Source organism: Nicotiana attenuata, unplaced genomic scaffold (assembly GCF_001879085.1).
Source record: "Nicotiana attenuata strain UT unplaced genomic scaffold, NIATTr2, whole genome shotgun sequence".
Classification (NCBI taxonomy): Eukaryota; Viridiplantae; Streptophyta; class Magnoliopsida; order Solanales; family Solanaceae; genus Nicotiana; species Nicotiana attenuata.
In genome coordinates this window covers 1,540,296-1,560,955 of record NW_017670260.1, presented here as the reverse complement: position 1 = coordinate 1,560,955, position 20,660 = coordinate 1,540,296, and the positions used below count along the sequence as shown (strand labels likewise).

Below are 20,660 nucleotides of genomic sequence, written 5' to 3'. Positions count from 1 at the left end.
CTAGTTCCTTGAATAGTTGTAGAACTTCTATTCTCTAGCTTCATAACTCGCTCATGACTTTCATTTTGAACGTTGTGAGCTCAGTGCGTATTCAATATAGACTTGGGTTTGATGCCCCTGAGTCTTAGTATAGATTACTCGGTATGCCATAAACAGTTGAGATTTCAGTATTCATAATCAGTTCAAGAATACATGTCTCAGTCTAGTCCCATTCAGTATGTCAGTATTATGTAACCCAGTATTCCAGTATCATGTAACTCAATGTGATTCAGTATTTCACTATCATGTATTTGCAGTATGATTCTCAGTTTCTGATTTTAAATTCCTGAATGTTGAACACCTGTATTTGGGCCTGAGGTCGTAGTTTATATGCTTTATGCATACTTGGGCCTGAGGCCGTAGTTTATGCTTTATGCATGTTTGGGCCTGAGGCCGTAGATTATGCTTTATGCATTTTTGGGCCTGAGGCCGTAGTTATGTATACGTATACTTGGGCCTTAGGCCGTAGCTTGTGCACATATATATTGGGCCTGAGGCCGTAGCTTATTCAGATAAACAGGTTGTTCATCATTCAGTAGAGGGAGTATTCATATCCTTACTTCCTTTATTCAGTTATCAGTTATCAGTTATCTTTTCAGTTATCAGTTCAGTTATCAGTTATCAGTTATCAGTTATCTTTTCAGTTATCAGTTCAGTTATCAGTTATCAGTTATCTTTTCAGTTATCTTTTCAGTTATCAGTTCAGTTACCAGTTCTCACTTCAGTTTCAGTTTCAATAGTTATCATTTCAGTTATCAGCTTAGTTTTAGTTTCAGCATTTATAATTCTTTCTTTCAGTTGCTTTACATACCAGTACAATTCAAATGTACTGACGTCCCTTTTGCTCGGGGCCTGTATCTCACAATGCAGGTAATGATTAACAGGTTGATGATTTAGAGCGCTAGGATTCTCGTACTAGCTAATTTGGTGATCCCCAGTTCTTTTGGGGCATTATCATTACCTTACAGTTTTTAGTACTTAAAGGCAGTCAGTGTTTTTAGTATTTCATTAGAGGCTTCATAGACTAGAGTAACAGTTAGACAGAGTCTCAGACTTTTCATGTTAAGCCATGTTGGCTGCAAATATGTTTCAGAATTGTATTAGTATTTCCGCACTCTGACTTATATCATCCAGACTTTTAGTAATCAACATGTGTTAGTTTATCTTCTGCATTCTGTATGTTATGATATCACATGTTGATTCAGCCAGCCAGTTGGTTCGCTCGGTCACATGTAGTCAGGCACCGAGTGCCGTGTTACGTCCAGGCCCAGGTTTGGGGCATGGCAGAATTATTACAAGTGATGAAGATCAAATTCAAGAAAGTCAGGAGACAAGCGAATTGCAAAAGTCGACTAATGGATATGATGCTGTGATAAAGTCAACTAATGAAACCAGCAACAATCCACTAGAACCTCCGAAGGAGTCAACTACTTTAGTATAGGAACTCATGGATAGCATTCAAGGCTGAAAGAATCAATTAGAGAAGATCAAGGAACACATGGATATCATACGAGATTGAAGGAATCAATCAGAGAATATCAAGGAAAGCATCCAAGATTAGAGGAATCAATGACACTGACAGATTCAATCAAAGCGTAGACTAAAGGAATCAAATCAATCAAGCATAACTAAATCTGGAAGGAGCAAGATTCAAGGAAGCATATAAGGGGAATCATTCAAGTGAAGGAATGAAAACCATCATAGGAGAAGTGAACCTGAATGAGTGGAGAAGTGAACCTGAATATCCTTAAAAAATCATCATAGGAGACCCAAGTGAAGGAATGAAAACCAGGGGTGCTCTCAAGAAGAAAGCAAACATAGCACTGATCTCTCAGATTGAGCCGAAGAAAATAGAGGAAGCTCTTAAAGACTCAAGCTGGATGCAAGCGATGCAGGAAGAACTAGATCAATTCGACAAAAATCAAGTATGGAAATTGATACCCAAACCTAAAAATGTTCTTGTAATTGGAACAAAGTGGGTCTTCAGAAATAAGCTTAATGAGGATGGAAAAGTTGTAAGAAACAAAGCCAGATTAGTTGCTCAAGGATATTCACAACAAGAAGGAGTCGACTATGACGAACCCTTTGCCCCAGTAGCTCGACTGGAATCTATACGAATCCTTTTGGCATATGCATCCTTCAAAAGATGCAGGCTATTTTAGATGGATGTTAAAAGTGCCTTTTTAAATGGTTTCATTGAAGAGGAAGTATATGTGAAGCAACCCCCTGGGTTTGTAAACTCAAAGTTTCCCTATCATATGTATAAGCTAACTAAAGCGATGTACGGACTGAAGCAAACTCCACGAGCATGGTACAAAAGATTAAGTTCATTTCTTGTTGATCATGGATTTACAAAAGGTAAAGTAGACACTACTCTGTTTATTAAAAGATCATTAGAAGGTAATCTCATTATTCAAATTTATGTTGATGATATTATATTTGGTAGTGCTGACCCTCTTATGTGCAAGGAATTTTCAAATCTTATGCAAAGTGAGTTTGAAATGAGCATGATGGGAGAACTAAAATTCTTCCTTGGACTCCAAATTCAACAATCTGAAGAAGGAACATTCATATGTCAAACTAAATACACAAAGGAGTTGATCCAAAAATTCGGTATGAGCAATGCTAACGCTATTGGCACACCAATGAGTCCCTCAACAAGTCTCGACAAACATGAACAGGGAACTCCAGTTGATGAAACTAAGTATCGTGGAATGATTGGTTCTCTTCTTTATCTAACTGCTAGTCGACCGGATATTATGTTTAGTGTATGTAAATGTGACAGGTTTCAGTCACCTCCTAAGGAATCTCACCTGATTGCAGTAAAAAGAATTATTCGATATCTCATTGGAACTGTCTCTCATGGATTATGGTATCCTCGTTCTAACGTGTTTAAATTAGAAGGTTTTTCAGATGCTGATCTTGCAGGTGACAAGGAAGACAGAAAAAGCACAAGTGGAACATGCCAATTACTTGGCAAAGCATTGATATCTTGGAACAGTAAAAAAACAAGGATCAGTTGCATTATCCACGACTAAAGCTGAATATATTGCTATTGGACAATGTTGTGCACAACTACTATGGATGTCTCATCAACTTGGTGACTATGAATTATTTTTCAAGCCTATTCAAATTTTTTGTGATAATTCTACTGCTATATGTCTTTCAAAAAATCCTGTGCATCATTCTAGGGCAAAGCATATAGACATCAAGCATCATTTTATTAGTGATCATGTTCTTAAATGAAACATAGAAATATCTTTTGTTGGAACAACTGATTAATTATCAGATATTTTTACTAAGCCTTTATTAGAAGAAAAGTTTTGTGCTTTAAGAGAATTACTTGGAATTATTTGCATTAATAGTTAATTTTAGGACCTATATGCCATTGTTTTAGTTTGTATGCCTAATGTTCTTGTTTTATCATTAATTGCGCCTCCGTTTTCCCTCTCTTTTCACATCATTTGCGAAGTTCAAAGAAGGAAAGCCAATCATCGCGTCTGCACAACTGATGCCTTTTCCTTTTCTGTACTCAACCGTCATAATCCCTATTTTTAATGTTAAAATTTCTTTTCAATCTCCATCGTCTCTATCGCCTAGAAAACCCTTCTCAGAAGCTTTGCCCAAATAGAACTCTTCAATGGCTAAACACCCCAAAAATCCCTCTGCCTCCACTAGAAAAAGTACTCGCTAGAGCAAAACCCCCTTATATGGCCCCAGAACAAGTAGACCTATGGTCCGATCATTCTGAAGGTTTTGCTTCCTCACAGGGCGATTTGTCTGACCATTCTCGTACCTTAGGAGAAAAGGCTTTAGGAAAAAAAACCTATGGAAGACCCCCCAGTTTCCTCCACTCCACAGAAATCCAAGATAGATCTTTCTAGTTCCCTAAAGTCAGACCTAAATTTCTGGGATTCTCTAAATAGGAATTTTTTTCATCGCCCTGAAAGACAAGCCGATTGCTCATGGAAGGATAATCGATCTTGACGACATGGAAGCCCTAAACTGTAAGGTAAAAGATCTTTTCATTTATCAAGGGTGGTCAAAGTTCTTTTTTGTTCCTCTGCCTAAAGTCTATGAACCTGTGACGACCCAAGGGGTCATCACCTGTATTCCTACTCGCTTTGTATTTCTGAGGCCGTGAAAACCTCACTTGGGGATTGCCTCGAGTTTGTGTGCGCAGTCCGTGCACGTAGCCGGAACGTTTAAATATGAATTTGTGAGAAAAATAATAAAATTCTGATGTTTCAATTGATTAAGTTTGACTTCGGTCAACGTTTCGGGAAAACGGACCCGGACTTGTGATTCGACAGTCCCGGAGGGTCCGTAGGAAAATATGAGACTTGGGGGTGTGCCCGGAATCAAATTTTGAGGTCCCGAGTCCGAGGAATGAATTTTTACGTGAAATTATTTTCTGAAAATAATTAAGAAAATTAGAAATGAAATTTGGTTAAAAGACTGTAGTATCGGGCTCGTATTTTGGTTTCAATGCCCGGTACAAGTCTTATATACGGCTTAAGTACTTTCTGTAAAGTTTGGTTGAATTTGCACGTCGTTTGACGTGTTTTGGACTAAAAACTCCAAACTTGATGTTTTATGAAAATTGGAAGGAAATCCTGGGTCTTGAGGCCTAATTTGATGATTATGATGTTGTTTAGGCGATTTGATCGCACGGATGAGTCCGTAGGATGTTTTTGAGTTTATATGTATGTTCGGTTTGGAGCCTCGAGGGCTCGGGTGAGTTTTGAGTAGGTCCCGGGAGGTCTTAGGCTAGAAATATTAGATGGTTGCAGGTTCAGGTGTTGCAGGCCCCCAGCGCGGCCGCGGTCATTTCCGCGCGGTCCGCGCTGGAAGCCGCGCGGCCGCGGTGCATTCTTGCACGGTCCGCGTGGCTAGGTTCAGAGGGCCAGTGGTCCAAGTCGACCAGCGCGGCCGCGTGACTAAACAGTGCGGTCCGCGCTGGAAGGTTCAGAGAGGGGTTCCACACCCTTCCTCGGCGCGGCCGCGGGGCATTTTTGTGCGGTCCGCGCCGGGTCTTCAGTACAGTATATAAAGTCGGGATTTTCAGTCATTTTTCACTTTTTCAAAACCCCAAACATAAGAGGCAATTTTCCAAACGATTCTACTTCTTCAAAACGATTGGTAAGTGATTTCTAACTGATTTTCTATACTCCTTAACATCCTTAAACATAATTTCAACTTCAAAACAAAGATTTTAATGGGGAAATTGGGAATTTAGGGTAGAACCTAGGTTTTCAAAAATTGGGGGTTTTGGATCTCAATTCGAGGTCCGATTCCAAAATAACTTACATATTTGAGTTCATGGGGGAATGGGTAATCGGGTTTTGGTTCGAACCTCGGGTTTTGACCATGTGGGCCGGGGGAATTTTTGACCTTTTGGGGTAAATTGATGAAAAAGCTATAATTAGTCATTGGGTTTGATTTGTTTAGCACATATTGATAACATGAAGTCCTTATTGCATAGATTTGGTTGAGTTGGAGCCGAATTCGAGAGGGAAAGCAATTGTGGAGGATTGTATTGGCCGTGGAAGTTGAGGTAAGTGTTTGGTTTAACCCTAGCTTGAGGGAATAAGAGTCGAGTCTTGTTTGCCAATTGCTAAATGATCGAGTACGATGTATAGGCATGGTAACGAGTTCCTATACATTGGGGTCTAGCATGACCGTGAGTCCTTATATGTGGATTGTTTGGATATTGTTATGCCTTCCATGCTTAATTGATGGCTTCTATGCGTAAGCACCTTGTGAAAGATATTGTGATGGTGGAACTTCGTGGAGCATTGGCTCGGTCTGAAACACAAATGGTGAGAGTATATGTGATGAGAAATGCCTTGTAGCTGGCCACGAGTGCTAATGAGAACTAGGATATGATAATGAAAAAAAAAGAGAGATAACGATTTGCTCTTGCATGGTTATTATTGGTTGTTTGTGTACCCTTGTTGGGATTTTCTTCCAAATACTTGGTTACTCCCTTGCCTTTATTTGTGACTGTTGCTTGGGCAAGATTGAGAGGTATACATTACGGATCGGGTTGCGCGCCGCAACAATGTTATATGAGGATCGGGTTGCACGCCGCAACAGTGATAATTGTGGATCGGGTTGCACGCCGCAACAGTGATAATTGTGGATCGGGTTGCATTCCGCAACAGTGATAACTGTGGATCGGGTTGCACGCCGCAACAGTGATAATTAAGGATCGGATTGCACGCCGCAACAGTGATAATTGTGGATCGGGTTGCACGCCGCAACAGTGTTGAAATATATTAGGTTCGGGTTGCGCGCCGCAACAGTTATTGATACAAATGTGTTTAGTGTTGGTATTGGTTTCTTGTTTGCCGGAAATTATAAATTGCACCTAGGTTGATTACTTTGGATTTACTGTTAATATTGTTATCTCCCCACAGCATGTATCCCCTCCCATACTGTTAGTTGCCTTGTACTTCAATTTCTGTTGTATACTTATAATTGCACAGGTTTATGTGAGGTCCAGTCTAGCCTCGTCACTACTTCGCCGTGGTTAGGCTAGGCACTTACCAGCACATGGGGTCGGTTGTGCTGATGCTACACTCTGTGCATTTTTGCACAGGTCCAGGTATTGAGCAGCAGCAGCAGCATTAGCACGGGGGCGAACCTTCAGTCCAGAGAGACCCGAGGTAGCTTGCAGGCGTCCGCAGGCCCGGCGTCTCCCTTCTATCGTTACATTTGGCTGTCATCTCATTGTACCCGAGATAAACAGATTATGTTTCTTTCAGACTTTGTATGTAGTACATCCTTAGATGTTCGTGAGTATGTGACTCCAGTCCCGGGGTAGAGAAGTATGTTGGGATTTCTGTATTTTATTCAAGTTTTATAATTTAAGTCTTCCGCTAATGAATTTAATTCCGTCGCCTTTATTAATGCCGTTAATTATTAAAAAGGAACATGTGTTTAATGAATTTGTTAATTAAGTTGGCTTGCCTAGCTCCTATTAGTAGGCGCCATCACGACCCCCGAGGGTGGGGAATCCGGGTCGTGACAGAACCCCTAGTAAAAATGTTTTATGCAAATCTTCTCTCTAGTAAGTCTGATAAGTTGGAGTCTTTAATGTTAGGAAAGCGTATTGCTCTTGATTGTGCCATGTTTGACTCAATCTTTCAGTGTAAATGTTCTGGTTTCCCCATGCTTTTCAATAATACCTGGCCCGATGATTTTGAAATTTCTTTTGATCAAGCTAAAAGGTGTATTGCTGAGCTTCTGAATCCCTCCCAAACCAGTTAGGCCCTAGTGATGTTAGTTTCGAAACTAGAGTCCTGGCTCATATTGTAGCAATTACTCTGCTTCCTCGCACTGGTTCTTTCTCCACCTTCTCTCGAAGAGAATCCTTTCTGGTCTTTATCTTGTGACCAAACTCAAAATCAAGCTGTCCTACTAGGTCATCAATTTTATGATTGAAAGTGCAGATGATCCCACTAGTATACCCTGTGGTATGTCCATCACTCACATCCTGGAAGCTCACAATATTTCCATGTCTACATATCCCTTTATCTCTATTTCGAAATCTTACAACTCTAGAGCTTTTGCAAGTATGGGGTATGTGTGTGTGAAAGGCTCATGGGTTAAGAAACAAGAAGGAGAAGTCAAGCATGCTCCAATAGATTCCAAACCCAAACCTTCTGTTTCCCATCCTAGCCTCAGTGATCCTGACCTTGCTGAAAAGCTTCGTGCCATTGACAACCATCTCTCTGCAATCAAAGATCTTCTCACCGCCACTCAGTCCACTGTTGGTAACATTCATGCCATCTCCAAAGAAACAGGGTCTGATGTCTCCAAGATAAGAGTTGCAGTTCTCAGAGTAAGGGAAAACGCTATCAAGGCGTTCAAGGAGGTTCATGACATGCTTGATGGAATGAGTGATTCAGCCAATGCCAGCTTTGATCGACTGAAGGAGGTGATCTGCAATACTCTCACCTACTTTCTGCATCGTTAATGTGGATGTTTAAGACAATTTTTTTGTTGTGCTATTTTTGGACTGTAGAATCAGTCGTTGGACATTTTTTGTTGTTGTTTTTTCTAGAACTTTGCTGCATATATTGCTATAAATCCTGGTGTAGTACACAGTCTGCTTCTTCTATTTCCCCTTTGCTGATGTCAAAAAGGGGGATAAGGATATATGTATGTATTTGTACAGGTACATAAAGTTTAGTCGACTGAAGGGTAAGTGCAAGTTAGCAACTAGGCACCTTTTGAGGAGGAGTCATAAATCCTGTGCAGCAGAAGTCGAGTAGAAGAGCATAAGAAACTATAACCATGGACAAGTCAACTACTCTCATTAAGGGGGAGTAAAATACAGGGAAGTCAACTGTCGTTTATACATATATATTATTTTGTCATCATCAAAAAGGGGGAGACTGTCGATCTGGTTTTAATAATGAAAATAATATACCTACTCTATGTATAGGAACTCATGGATACATTCAAGACTGAAGGAATCAATCAGAGAAGATCAAGGAACTCATGGATATCATACGAGATTGAAGGAATCAATCAGAGAAAATCAAGGAAAGCATCAAAGATTAGAGGAATCAATGACACTGAGGGAATCAATCAAAGCCCAGACTGAAGGAATCAAATCAATTAAGCGTAACTAAATCTGGAAGGAGCAAGATTCAAGGAAGCATATAAGGGGAATCATTCAAGTCTCTCGTCAAGCATAGTCGTTGCTGTATAACATTATTCTTGGAAAGAATCAATTTCTTTCCAAGGATCAAATATCTTGGGTTGGCAAATCTCTCCAGAAACCAAGCCTTTCTCAAAGTATTTAAACTTGTATTTGTACCCAAGAGCCATATACTTTGATCAAACCAAATACCCTCCCTTTGTTATACTGCAAACAAACATTGTAGCTCTACTAGACCTGCTGTGTAACAAGTTAGAGAAGAAAGAGAGAACAACATTGGTGAGGCATTGTATCAAAAGAAACGAGTGATATAGGAATTGAGCTATTGGTGTAGATCACACCATTCTCTGTGTACTCGAAGAAACTCATTCACTAAAAGAGAACTCCCGTGAAACCCAAGGGGACTGGACTAGGATTCACATTGAATCCGAACCAGTATAAAAATGCTGGTGTCTTTAATTCCTGTATTTAATTTCTGCATCTTAAATTTCGTCCCTACTGTTATCAAGTTATTACATCTAGTCGACTAATTGAAAAACTAGTCAACTAGTAGCAATTAAGTTTAAAAATAAACAATTCACCCCCATCTTGTACATTCAAATCCATCCCTTAATAATATTATCCGCGCTCACTGGGGGTGTGTTACAGACTCCAGAGGGACTCCTACAATCCAAGCGCTATCACAAATCAATATATCCTCTGCAGCGTGCAGCCCGATTCCATAACTGTCACTCATAATCAGGCTCTTGGCCTCACTCAGTCATCACTCTCCAGTCTCACCCACGGGCTCACAATGTCATGGAAACTAGCCTGGAAACCATGATATGCTATGCCAATAATAACAACTAAGACTGAGATATGATATAAAATACATGAATATGACTGAGTACAGAATATCAATGACAGTGAGCTGACAGCAAGAAACGACCACTATGGGTCCTAACATTATCCGCGTGAAGCCCTAACATGATATCTAGTATATATTACAGCTCAATTACTTTATCACATAATAGAAACATGGATATCAACAAAAAAGAGTCATTAAACGGTGCCATGGAATGAACCAGGTCCCGATTCTCACGGTGCACGCCCGCACGCCCGTCACTTGGAATGTGCGTCACCTCAATACTATCCACATAACATGTAGTTCGGGGTTTTGAACCCTCAGAACCAAATTTGAAAGCGTTACTTACCTCAAACCGAGTAAAATCCTACTCCGCAATGCCCTTGCCTCTCAACTCGGCCTCCGAACGTCCCAAATCTAGCCATAAGAAACACAATACAATCAATATAGGCTAAAGGAACCATTTCCACAAGAAAACTACTAAATTAGACTCAAAATCCGAAATCGGCTCAAACCCGGCCCCCGAGCCCACGTCTCGAAATCCAACAAAAGTCACAAAACCTGAAATCCCATTCTCCCACGAGTCTAACCATACCAATTTCATCAAAATCTGACATCATTTGCCCTTCCAAAATCCCACAATTCACTCTCCAAATTCCGAAGCCCTAACCCCCAATTTTCACTTCAAAATCTCACTAATTCATTGATATTCTGTACTCACTCATATTCATGCATTTCATATCATATCTCAGTCTCAGTTGTTATTATTGGCATAGTATATCATTATTTCCGGGCTAGTTTCCATGACATTGTGAGCCCGTGGTGAGACTAGAGAGTGATGACTGAGTGAGGCCAAGAGCCTGATTATGAGTGACATTTATGGGATCGGGCTGCACGCCGCAGAGGTTATATTGATTTGTGATAGTTCATGGGTAATAGGAGCCCCTCCGGAGTCTGTAACACACCCCCAATGAGCGCGGATGATATTATTGAGGGATGGATTTCCCTGGACATGGATTTGTCCGAAGTATTGATATCTGGAGATGGATTTCTCCACAGGGTTGAATTACCCTTTTTCCTCGGTACTGGGTGACTTATAGTCAGTGTGGAGTATGTTTCGGGATAGTTTTCCTTGGGCCAGATGGCCATATACGGTACCAAGTGGTTAAGTATTTATATATACCTAGAGATGGATTTCACCACAGGGTTGGATTACCCCATTTCCTCGGTACTGCGTAACTTACAATCAGTGTTGTATATGTTCTGGGATGGATTTCCCTGGGCCGGATGACCATATTTAGTACCGAGTGATTGAGCACTTGAGAGTGCGAGCATATTGTGCATTTCATACAGCCGGTGCATTTGCATGTAGATGTAGTGAGTTTTATATCTTAAACTGTTCAGATCTGTATTTACCTTATTGCTTTGAGCTGTTTATTTAACTGAAAGCATGCCTACGTTTCTGTACGTTATTTTTGTTATACCTGTTGAGGTTGAGTTCGTCACTACCTTTCAGTCCACAGTTTGGACTTGTTACTTACTGAGTTGGTGTACTCACGTTACCCCCCTGCACCTTGTGTGCAGATTCAGGCGCTTTTGGTTCCAGTGTCAGTCGTTGATCGAGGCTTCAGGCTTTAGGATACTATCGAGGTATCTGCACGGTGTTCGCGGGCCTTGACTCTCCTTCTTTATCTCCAGATTTATTTAAGTTTGTTCCTTTAGACATTGTAATATACTATCTTTTTCTCTAGATGCTCATGCACTCAGTGACACCTTAGTTTTGGGATGGACTGTATCGTACCTTGGAATTTCTTATGTTTCAAATAGTTTCTTTAAATGTTTATAGCTTCTGTTTAATGTTTTCAAACTTATTGTTGTTGTGTTGGTTTTGTTGAGTTGAGGCTGACCTAGTTCCACGATAGGCGCCATCACGACGGGTTGGGTTTTGGGTCGTGACAAGTTGGTATCAGAGCCTAGGTTACATAGGTCTCACGAGTCATGAGCGGATTTAGTAGAGTCTTGTGGATCGGTACGGGGACGTCTACACTTATATTCGAGAGGCTGCCAAACTTTTAGGAAAAACTTCACATTCTTGAATTCTTGTCGTGTGAGTCTGTTGATTCTGGTAACTAAATTTCTATTATTCTATTCTCTCATAGATGGTGAGGACACGTGCTACCGGTTAGGACGGACAGCCACCAGTACCACCTGTTGGGGTCGCGAGAGGCCGAGGTCGCGATAGAGGCCATGGTAGGGGCAGAGGTGCAGCCCGCACAACAGCTAGGGCCGCACCTGCAGATCCACCAGTTGCCCCACTTCAGGATCAGGTTCCGGTTATAGATGCACCAGCGGGACCAGCTCAGGCACCGGTTGTGCCTATTGTTATCCCAGGCCTTCAAGAGGCCTTAGCTCAAATTTTGACCGTGTGCACACCAGTCTTGCTCAGGTGGTCTCTGTTCCGACCGCATCAGCTACTTCTCAGGCTGGGGGAAGTGCTCAGACTCCCGCTGCTCGCACACCTGAGCAGGTGGTGCAGGGACTTTAGACACCGGGGGAACCACCAACTCAGCCGGTTACAACTGCTCAGGACTATGTAGTTCCTGTCATGCCTGATGATGAGCAGCGTAGATTGGATAGGTTTGGTAGACTTCAGCCTCCGACTTTCAGCGGTGCATAGGGCGAGGATGCCAGGGTTTCTTGGATAAGTGTCAGAGGATTCTTCGTACAACAGGTATTCTGGAGACCAGTGGGGTCTCGTTCACTACTTTTCAGTTTTCTGGAGCTTCCTTCACTTGGTGAGAGGCTTATGAGAGGCGTAGGCCGGTTGGTGCAGCGTTGCTTATATGGCAGCAGTTCTCCGTTCTCTTCCTGGAGAAGCATGTGCCGCAGTCCCGCAGAGAGGAGCTGCACAGGCAGTTTAAGCAGTTGAGACGGGATGATATGACTGTGACGCAGTACGAGATGAGATTTTCTGAGTTGGTGTACTCACGTTACCCCCTGCACCTTGTGTGCAGATTCAGGGGCTTTTGGTCCCAATGGCAGTCGCTGATCGAGGCTTCAGGCTTTAGGAGACTGTCGAGGTATTTGCACGGCGTTCGCGGGCCTTGAATCTCCTTCTTTATCTCCGGATGTATTTCAGTTGTTCCTTTAGATATGTAATAGACTATCTTTTTTTAGACGCTCATGCACTCAGTGACACCCTGGTTTTGGGCTGGATTGTATCGTATCTTGAAATTTCTTATGTTTCAAACAGTTTCTTTAAATGTTAAAAGCTTCCGTTAATGTTTTCAAACTTATTGTTGTTGTGTTGGTTTGTTGAGTTGAGGTTGGTCTAGTTCCACGATAGGTGCCATCACGACGGGTCGAGTTTTGGGTCGTGACATACTCTATCGGTACGTGATAAGTGAAAACTGAAAACTAGTTGTATTAAAGTAGTGCTAATGTATCATATATTTGCAATATGAGATAGATAAAATAAATTACTATTAATTACATTTGCAGGCAATATGCTTTGAAATATCTCTGTTAAGAAAGTCGATAGTGATGTTCATGGATTTAATGATTGAAATTTTAATTGAAATGAAGTGAGCATAATATAAGATAAGGTTTTCAGCAGTTTTGATTCGACCACTAACCCATATAACTTATTATGATTAGAGGAAATTGTATGACAAAGATTCAATAAACTAATGTTTCGAACATTTTCGCTTTTTTCCGTTAATGATTGCTTTTTATTGTATATTTTGGTTCATTTGTGTTAGTGGTCTACATTTATTTAGTTTATTTCTTTAATATTTGGAAGTTGGGGATTTACTCCGTTTGGAGATTTGGATTGTATTTGATGGATGTTTGATTAATATATATTGTTTGATGGATATTGATGAACATTTCTTTTGGGTTTTGTTTGCTGTAAATTGATAGGTACCGTGTTACCAAAAAATTAGTAATATTTTAGAGGATATATCTTGCAACCTATTATGATGTGAAGGTTATAATATTCAAGAAAGGCAAAAGTATAATATTTGTGAACTTACCTAGGGAGTCATATGGAGCATTTAAGAGTACTAAGTGGGACTCATCCCAGCAAAATAAGAGGAAATAGTAAAAACGATCAGCTAGCAACCACAACATAAGGGTGGTTGGCTTACTGCTGTACACGTTTGAGAAGTCTGGCATAAATATGTTACTGTGATGCTCACTAGTGCTAGGTGTAGAATATGGAATTTGAAAGGATAAGTACAGTGATGACATGCATGTTACGTACAGTGAAAACATAGATAAATATATGTACTGATCTTTGTAGCTAGGGGCGGATCCACCATGATATTATCTGGGTTTATCTGAACCCAATATTTTTGACGCGGAACATAAATTTATGTATAAGAATTTACTATAGTTACAACAAAGAGTAGATATATGAACTCATAATTTAAAAATTTTATGAGTTAAATGCTAAAAACATTAAAGGTTGAACTCTTAGAGTTAAATCCTGAATCATCTATAGCATTATGCATTAGTAACTAATACTGTGCTAGTATATCGGACCGTGCATATATAATAACTCGTGTCAGCTACACTTCTGAGTTGACTATATGTTAGGAGTGCTAAGTGCAAAGTATTCTATATTTGGACTTGGAATAGAGAGGCAAGCTAGCATACAATCTATACGTGTATGAGTACTCACTTGTCCACCCAAAACATTTTAGTTTTTTTTTTTTTCCTTTTTTATATTTGAAAATGGTAGAAATTCTTCTTATCGATTAATTTCCTAGCTTGTTCTTGAGTGATGATTACCAAAGAGTAACTAGATAAAATCTGGTAATGACAAGATTTAATTTAAATCATTTTATTTGTTATGTGTCTTAATGTGGGGATCTAGCTAAGCTAATTTTTAACTGTCTTTATATGTGAAGTCTTGTTATAAGAGAGTAAGGAAGAGTGGAGTTTTTGGCCTCAAGATAGACCATGAAACCTCTAAATATAACAAAAGAGTGATGACCAACAGCTTCTTGACTTATGCTGTTGTGAACCAAACTGACTTCTTAAGGGCCTAGAAGTGGTGAATGTAACTAATTCAGTTGGAATTATTGGGCTGAGTAAAATATTGGAGAGTTTTATTTGGGACGCGGGCCCAATTGGCAACTGGTTAAAAGCACTAGGGGTTAGAAAGTATCGGTTATGCGAAATGTTATGAATTGTCTGTTCTCTCGTCCCCTTCCTGTGAGTTCTGCTTCTCATCTCCATTCTTATCTCTGTTATTAGTTAGTTAGTTTCTATTGTAATTCACTAGTTTAGGTATTGCAATTGTTATCTCAAAGTTGTAATCAGCGTTCCTGTTAGTGAGGAATTTCGGTATTGTTACATTGGTGCTTTCATCCATCAGACTCCAACGAGGATGATGTTTCTATCTAGATTCAGTAGCGATGGCAACCCGGATAGTTGGATTTTTCGAGCGGAGTTGTACTTCACATACCTTGGCTTCTGCAAGAAGGACTGGCTGCCTCTTCCTTCCTTCTATCTAGAAGGCGATGCCCTCGCGTGGTTCAATTGGTTATTTCACAACAACCAATTGTATGATTGGAACCATTTCAAGGAGAAGTTTCTTCTGCATTTTCATAAACATACCTTCACAGATTCATCGAGAATGGCAGTTACTTCACAAGTGGACTACCTAAATTGCGCTACATTGGTCCCACCCGTGACCTATGAGTCTACCTCTACTCAAATATCTGAAATTCATAAACCCAACGCTTGTCTAGTTGATGCAGACAAGAATGCGACTGTCGTAGATGAGTTGTTTGATAAAACTCCCCAAAGTACTGCACCTGATATGCATTCTCAGTTTTCAAAGGATGAAGCTCAATTAGTTCCTCTTGTTGGACACGATTATTTCATGCCTAAAGAGATGGAACGATTTGAGATTTTGTCTATAGAATCTGAGGAACTTTTAGATGCAATGAAGATAAACTATGATTCAGACGATGGAAAATCAGAGGAAGACCAACGAGACTACACTCAGGTGGAGGAGAATTCAAGCAACTCTGCTGATCAGGCGTTTCCTACAAGTCCTCAACTAGATACCGCCACGCAGCTCAGTTACATTGCAACTATGATTTTGGATCCTTTTTCTAGCTTGATCCCAGGTGATAAGTTTCTTATTGGTCAAACACTTATTGTGCCTGTTAGTATCAATTTGGACGATCGTCATATACTTGATATTTGTTATTGCTGTCACACGTGGGCTTGTGCATCTCTCGACTATGTGTCTGGATCACCTATAGGGACTATTCCATTTTATAGTTGTGTGGACAATTGGTTCGACACAAGGAAAGCTTTTAAGGATGATTCATCTGTGCTTTTATCTGTTGAATCTGAAAGTCTAACTGACATTTCACATGAGGAATCATGACTGACACTTTTTCTTGGCTGTGAGTATATATTGCAGCATGATAAGAAGTTCACAATGGCTAATGAAGTTTTAGCAACTAAGAATGTTGTCCCTGCTGAAATTTTTCTTATTGAGTCTGAAATTCCAGCTTGGGTTGAAGAATTTGCATTAATTATTAAGCAATCACCACTACATGATTTTCAATTAGTAGTTTTGAGTTGCATAGTACTGCATTTGGAGTGGCTTGAATGGAAGATTGTCGAGGTTGTCAGAATTTCTAATATCAGCTATTCACGCGATGCAATTGGTTTACTAGTACGACGTGACAACCTTCAACATCATAGTGTACCAACATCTTACGAGGACATGTTTTCTATGCATCTTGTAATGGAAATTTGTGTAGGAGGGGAGCTGTTTAATGGAACAATTGCCCGAGGATATTCGATAGACAAAGAAGCTGCTGATATTTTTGGAGAGCTTCTAACTGTAATCCATAACTGCCATTTCATGGGTGGTATGCGTAAGGATTTTAAGCTAGAGAAGCCTTCAATGTGGACTAATTATATATTCTTTGTTCCATGTGATCTTGTCATGTATGATATTTTCAGAGTTTTAGATGATTATTGGAATCACTCATTGGTTGGACACTCCGAAAAAGTCTACCCTCATCATGGACTCAAGCTTGCTCAACGCTTGGAGAAGTTGCCTTGTACTCTTTCTGCATGCATTTGTGGCCAATTTATAAACAGAAGTATATTCAACTCACGCAGTGCACTTGGTCATGCATCACTTCTTATAACTTTGCATCAATTTTTCCTTGAACAATTTGGATTAGAGTTTCTATTTGATCCTGGAACTAGTTTCCTTGCCTCATCTCACAGAGTCACACGAAATTGTGTATTTTGGGATGCTTTGGGAAATTTAAAGCCTAATAAGTTCATACCGTCAACCTTGTGGACCTCTTACATTACACTCTTAACAATTCAGTGGAGATATACTGTTGATGCATATGAAGGTGTAACAACAAACAGTGTGGGCAAAAATGTTCTAATAGAAGTTGTTATTGGTGGCCTAGATGCTAACTATGCTAGTAATGATGGAACTCTTAGGAGACTTGGACAGATGCATGTACAGCATCTCTTTTAGGACTATTATCAGGTTAAGTTTTGTTTCTACTATCCCAATCTTTAATGAAACACTGAATGAGGTGGGTTGTACTATCATAAACACCGATTTGAAAGTTTCAGGTGGTGTCATGAATGAAGTTCTGCAGCTTTCAAGTGGACTGGTTATTTACACTATTTTTCTGGTTCTTCCATTTGAAGTTGTCTTCCTGGAAGGGAAGGAATGTATTAGACACGCTCCTGCGAGCATCACTGGACAAGGTATCGCACTAGCAGTCTGCGATACTAAGTTTCATCAGCTGGAGCCAATTACAGCCACCACTGGGGACAATATTCTTTAGAGATTTGAGCTTATTGTAGTTTTTGCAAAGACGTGGGAGCAACTACTGCTTGGTTTAGTTGAACATATTTTAACGAAAGTAGTGGTTGGGCATGGTGACTTCATTAACCTTATGAAATATACTTGTGCAAACAAAGAGAGTCAGAGGAATATTGCATATACAAAGGAAGCTAATACTGTTTTATGGAGTCTTATGACTTTTGCTGATGAATTCCACTTCTATATAGTAAGGTGTTTGCAAAAGTTTACATTACTCAACTTGAACCTTGATGACAAGGTTCTTTTTGAGGGCGGGAGTATTGTTGTGAACCAAACTGACTTCTTAAGGGCCTATGGGCTAGAAGTGGTGAATGTAACTAATTCAGTTGGAATTATTGGGCTGAGTAAAATATTGGAGAGTTTTATTTGGGACCCAGGCCTAATTGGCAACTGGTTAAAAGGACTAGGGGTTAGAAAGTATCGGTTATGCGAAATGTTATGAATTGTCTGTTCTCTCGTCCCCTTCCTCTGAGTTCTCCTTCTCATCTCCATTCTTATCACTGTTATTAGTTAGTTAGTTTCTATTGTAATTCACTAGTTTAGGTATTGCAATTGTTATCTCAAAGTCGTAATCAGCATTCCTGTTAGTGAGGAATTTCGGTATTGTTACATATGCATTATTCAAATCCTTGAATTATATAAGCTCTTGTCCCCAATTCATCAAATCTGCTATAGCCATGAACATATCTAAGATGAGTAAATTTCATTTGAACATGGCTTTTGTAGTAGCAATTCTCGACAAATGACTAAAAGCATAGGAAAATGATAAAGCTATCATAAATTAAATGACATTTTATGGTCTCTACCTTTTTAAATTTGTAATAATAATCCTCCACAGATCAATTCATTTACGCTTCAAAGCAACAAATAATTGGCATGGTTTCTCGTAGTTAGCTTTCATCCATGCAGAGATCTCTTCACTTTTCAGAATAGTCCTCGAAAAAGCTTCATCTGCGATTTTACTTCCAAAGTGATTGATAAAAACTCCTTCCAAAACAGCCCTTAGGTTTGACATTAAACTCTTTGCATCAGCTTCATCCACAAGCTTTGATTGGGGATATGTCAATTCTATTCTCTCGATGCTAAAACAGCCATTTCTCTCCACCACTTTAGTCATGTCTTCGGCAGAGGGAAAATACACTGGCACATTGAATGCGTCAACTAGAGATTCATCTATCATTCCCTGTATATATGTCAAAAAGAAAGAAAATTCAGTTCCAAATATACGGCTACACTAACTATTCCTCCTTCCTATTTTATGTTATGGTGTTTGATCTGATACCGACTAAGAAAGAACGGAAGAATTTAGACACATAGGTTAAATATATGTAAAATACTAAATTTGTCCTTACTACCAATAATTAAAAGAGTTTCACATATCTCTCTCATCATTAAAAAGGTGAATATTTATATGAAATAGGACTGGAAAAGTCATGTCATTAAGGTGTGTGTTTGGCACGAAGGAAAACATTTTCCAATTTTTCCATGTTTGATTGGTTTAAATATTTTGGAAAATATTTTCCTCATGAACTCATTTTCCTCCAATTGTAAGAAAATGTTTTCCCTATCAAGGGAAGGAAAAATATTTTCCAAAACTCTTTTTCAATCTTCCCCACCATATTCTTTTCATGATATAAAAAAGTATTTTTTTGCACTTTAACAAAAAAGTACTTTAATTTCATGATGTAAAAAAAATATTTTCTTTCATTTCAACATAATTATGTAGTAAGGAGTATTTTCTTTCATTTCAAATGTAAAAATGTGACAATCTTTTTCATTAAAACATCAATACGAAAGTGTATCGCATAATATGGAACGGTGGAAGTATTAAAATAGATGTTGACGAAACCATTTAACTTAATTACCTCATTAACCAGATCCATAAGACTTGAACCGAAAAATTTGAGGAGACGATAACCTGAAAATGGCGAAACTAGGACCATCATTCCTCCAGGAACAATCTCCTCAGCTCTTGCACTTAAGAATATTTCCATGTCTTTGTCGAACTGAGCAACATAAGCATTAACTACTGCAATAGTTGCGGCATCTACATAGTGAATCAACCCCTTATTCCACGCAGGGGATTTCTCATCTAACAACATTTCTGGCAACTTAGATAACCAATGGATAGCAGAAGATGAATGTGCAAAATGGATCGATCCCGAGGGAAATAACCTGCCGTGGAAAGACCCTGGAACTCCTACTGCAAAGTAGGACCTATCGACCGGTAAAGATCGAAATAGGGTATTGAAATCATTGGTGACATGATCATTGAAGAATACTTGGAATTCAGGAATAATATTAGAGGAATCTGCACTGAATTGATAGTGGCATTTATCCTTTACAGCTTCTATAATATGTTGCATAGCTGAGAAAGTGTTTGGTCCAATTGAACATCCCAAGTCTATTATACGGAATGTGTTTATAGAAGCTGATAACAGGCTTTTGATGTCAAGCTTTTCAATAATTGCTTCTCTTACCATCTCCTTTGCACCATCTAACACTTCTCTCTGCAGTTGAAAATTATACATATATAGATATACAGAAAACAACCAAACTTTCCTTTAATAACAGAACAGTAAAATTGCTTAGGTAGTTGTCTAACTGTGAAACAGAATACATTCACACGCACGACAAAACTTTCTTATTAGTGACAAGCTAGTTTAATTTGTTTTAAACACTGGATTCCAGATATTTTTCCTTCAATGTTTCTCAGGACATGGAGTTAAGCTAAGATTTGGAATGGTACATGGTGGTGCAAGAAATTTTGTACCTGCAATTGGGAGTTTCTGGAGTAGCTGTAGGCACCATCACCAGCACTCATGGGAAATGTCTTTGCATTTTGTCTAAAGCTTGATACATGATCCTAGTGCCTATAAATGTGGACGCAGATTACTTTTTTGCATGACAAAAACTCTAAGATGAGTGCTACCAATAAATTATATACATTATGAGCTAGCTGGACATGTTTTTGTAGGGTCCATCCTATTTGTCCGAGACACGTTGAAGGAAGTATATAGACAGTGCCTATTTAGTCACTTGGCTGCAAATTTACCCTCGGGACCAAGTATAAGCCTTTGTGGCGGAGAATATTCAAGGTTTTCTCTTTTTCCTTTTGCAGCTCGGAGGCTAGGGCTGTAATGTGGGCTGGACCCGGTCCTAAATGGGCTTCGTGGGCCGGTCCTAAGTGGGCCCGTGCTTAGTGGGCTGTT

The 20,660-nt window shown here is 39.5% G+C and overlaps 1 protein-coding gene across 1 annotated transcript; it reads right to left on the bottom strand.

The window, feature by feature from the left end:
• Positions 1 to 18,292: 18,292 nt before the first annotated feature.
• On the bottom strand, positions 18,293 to 20,272 carry LOC109236842 (probable S-adenosylmethionine-dependent methyltransferase At5g38100). Its single transcript, XM_019403074.1, has 3 exons — positions 20,222 to 20,272; positions 19,314 to 19,958; positions 18,293 to 18,631 (listed from the first exon to the last, which is right to left on the bottom strand). Exons 1-3 carry the CDS (start codon positions 20,270 to 20,272, stop codon positions 18,293 to 18,295), a joined length of 1,035 nt encoding a protein of 344 aa, XP_019258619.1.
• Positions 20,273 to 20,660: the final 388 nt, after the last annotated feature.

What these genes read in the sequence shown, in the direction of transcription:
- LOC109236842 (XM_019403074.1), bottom strand. Translation starts at nt 20,272, where the DNA reads ATGAGTGCTGGTGATGGTGCCTACAGCTACTCCAGAAACTCCCAATTG. An exon ending in CCAGAAACTCCCAATTGCAG is followed by an intron (nt 19,959 to 20,221) that starts GTACAAAATTTC and finishes TTTCAACTGCAG; the next exon opens with AGAGAAGTGTTAGATGGTGC. An exon ending in TTATGGATCTGGTTAATGAG is followed by an intron (nt 18,632 to 19,313) that starts GTAATTAAGTTA and finishes ACATATATACAG; the next exon opens with GGAATGATAGATGAATCTCT.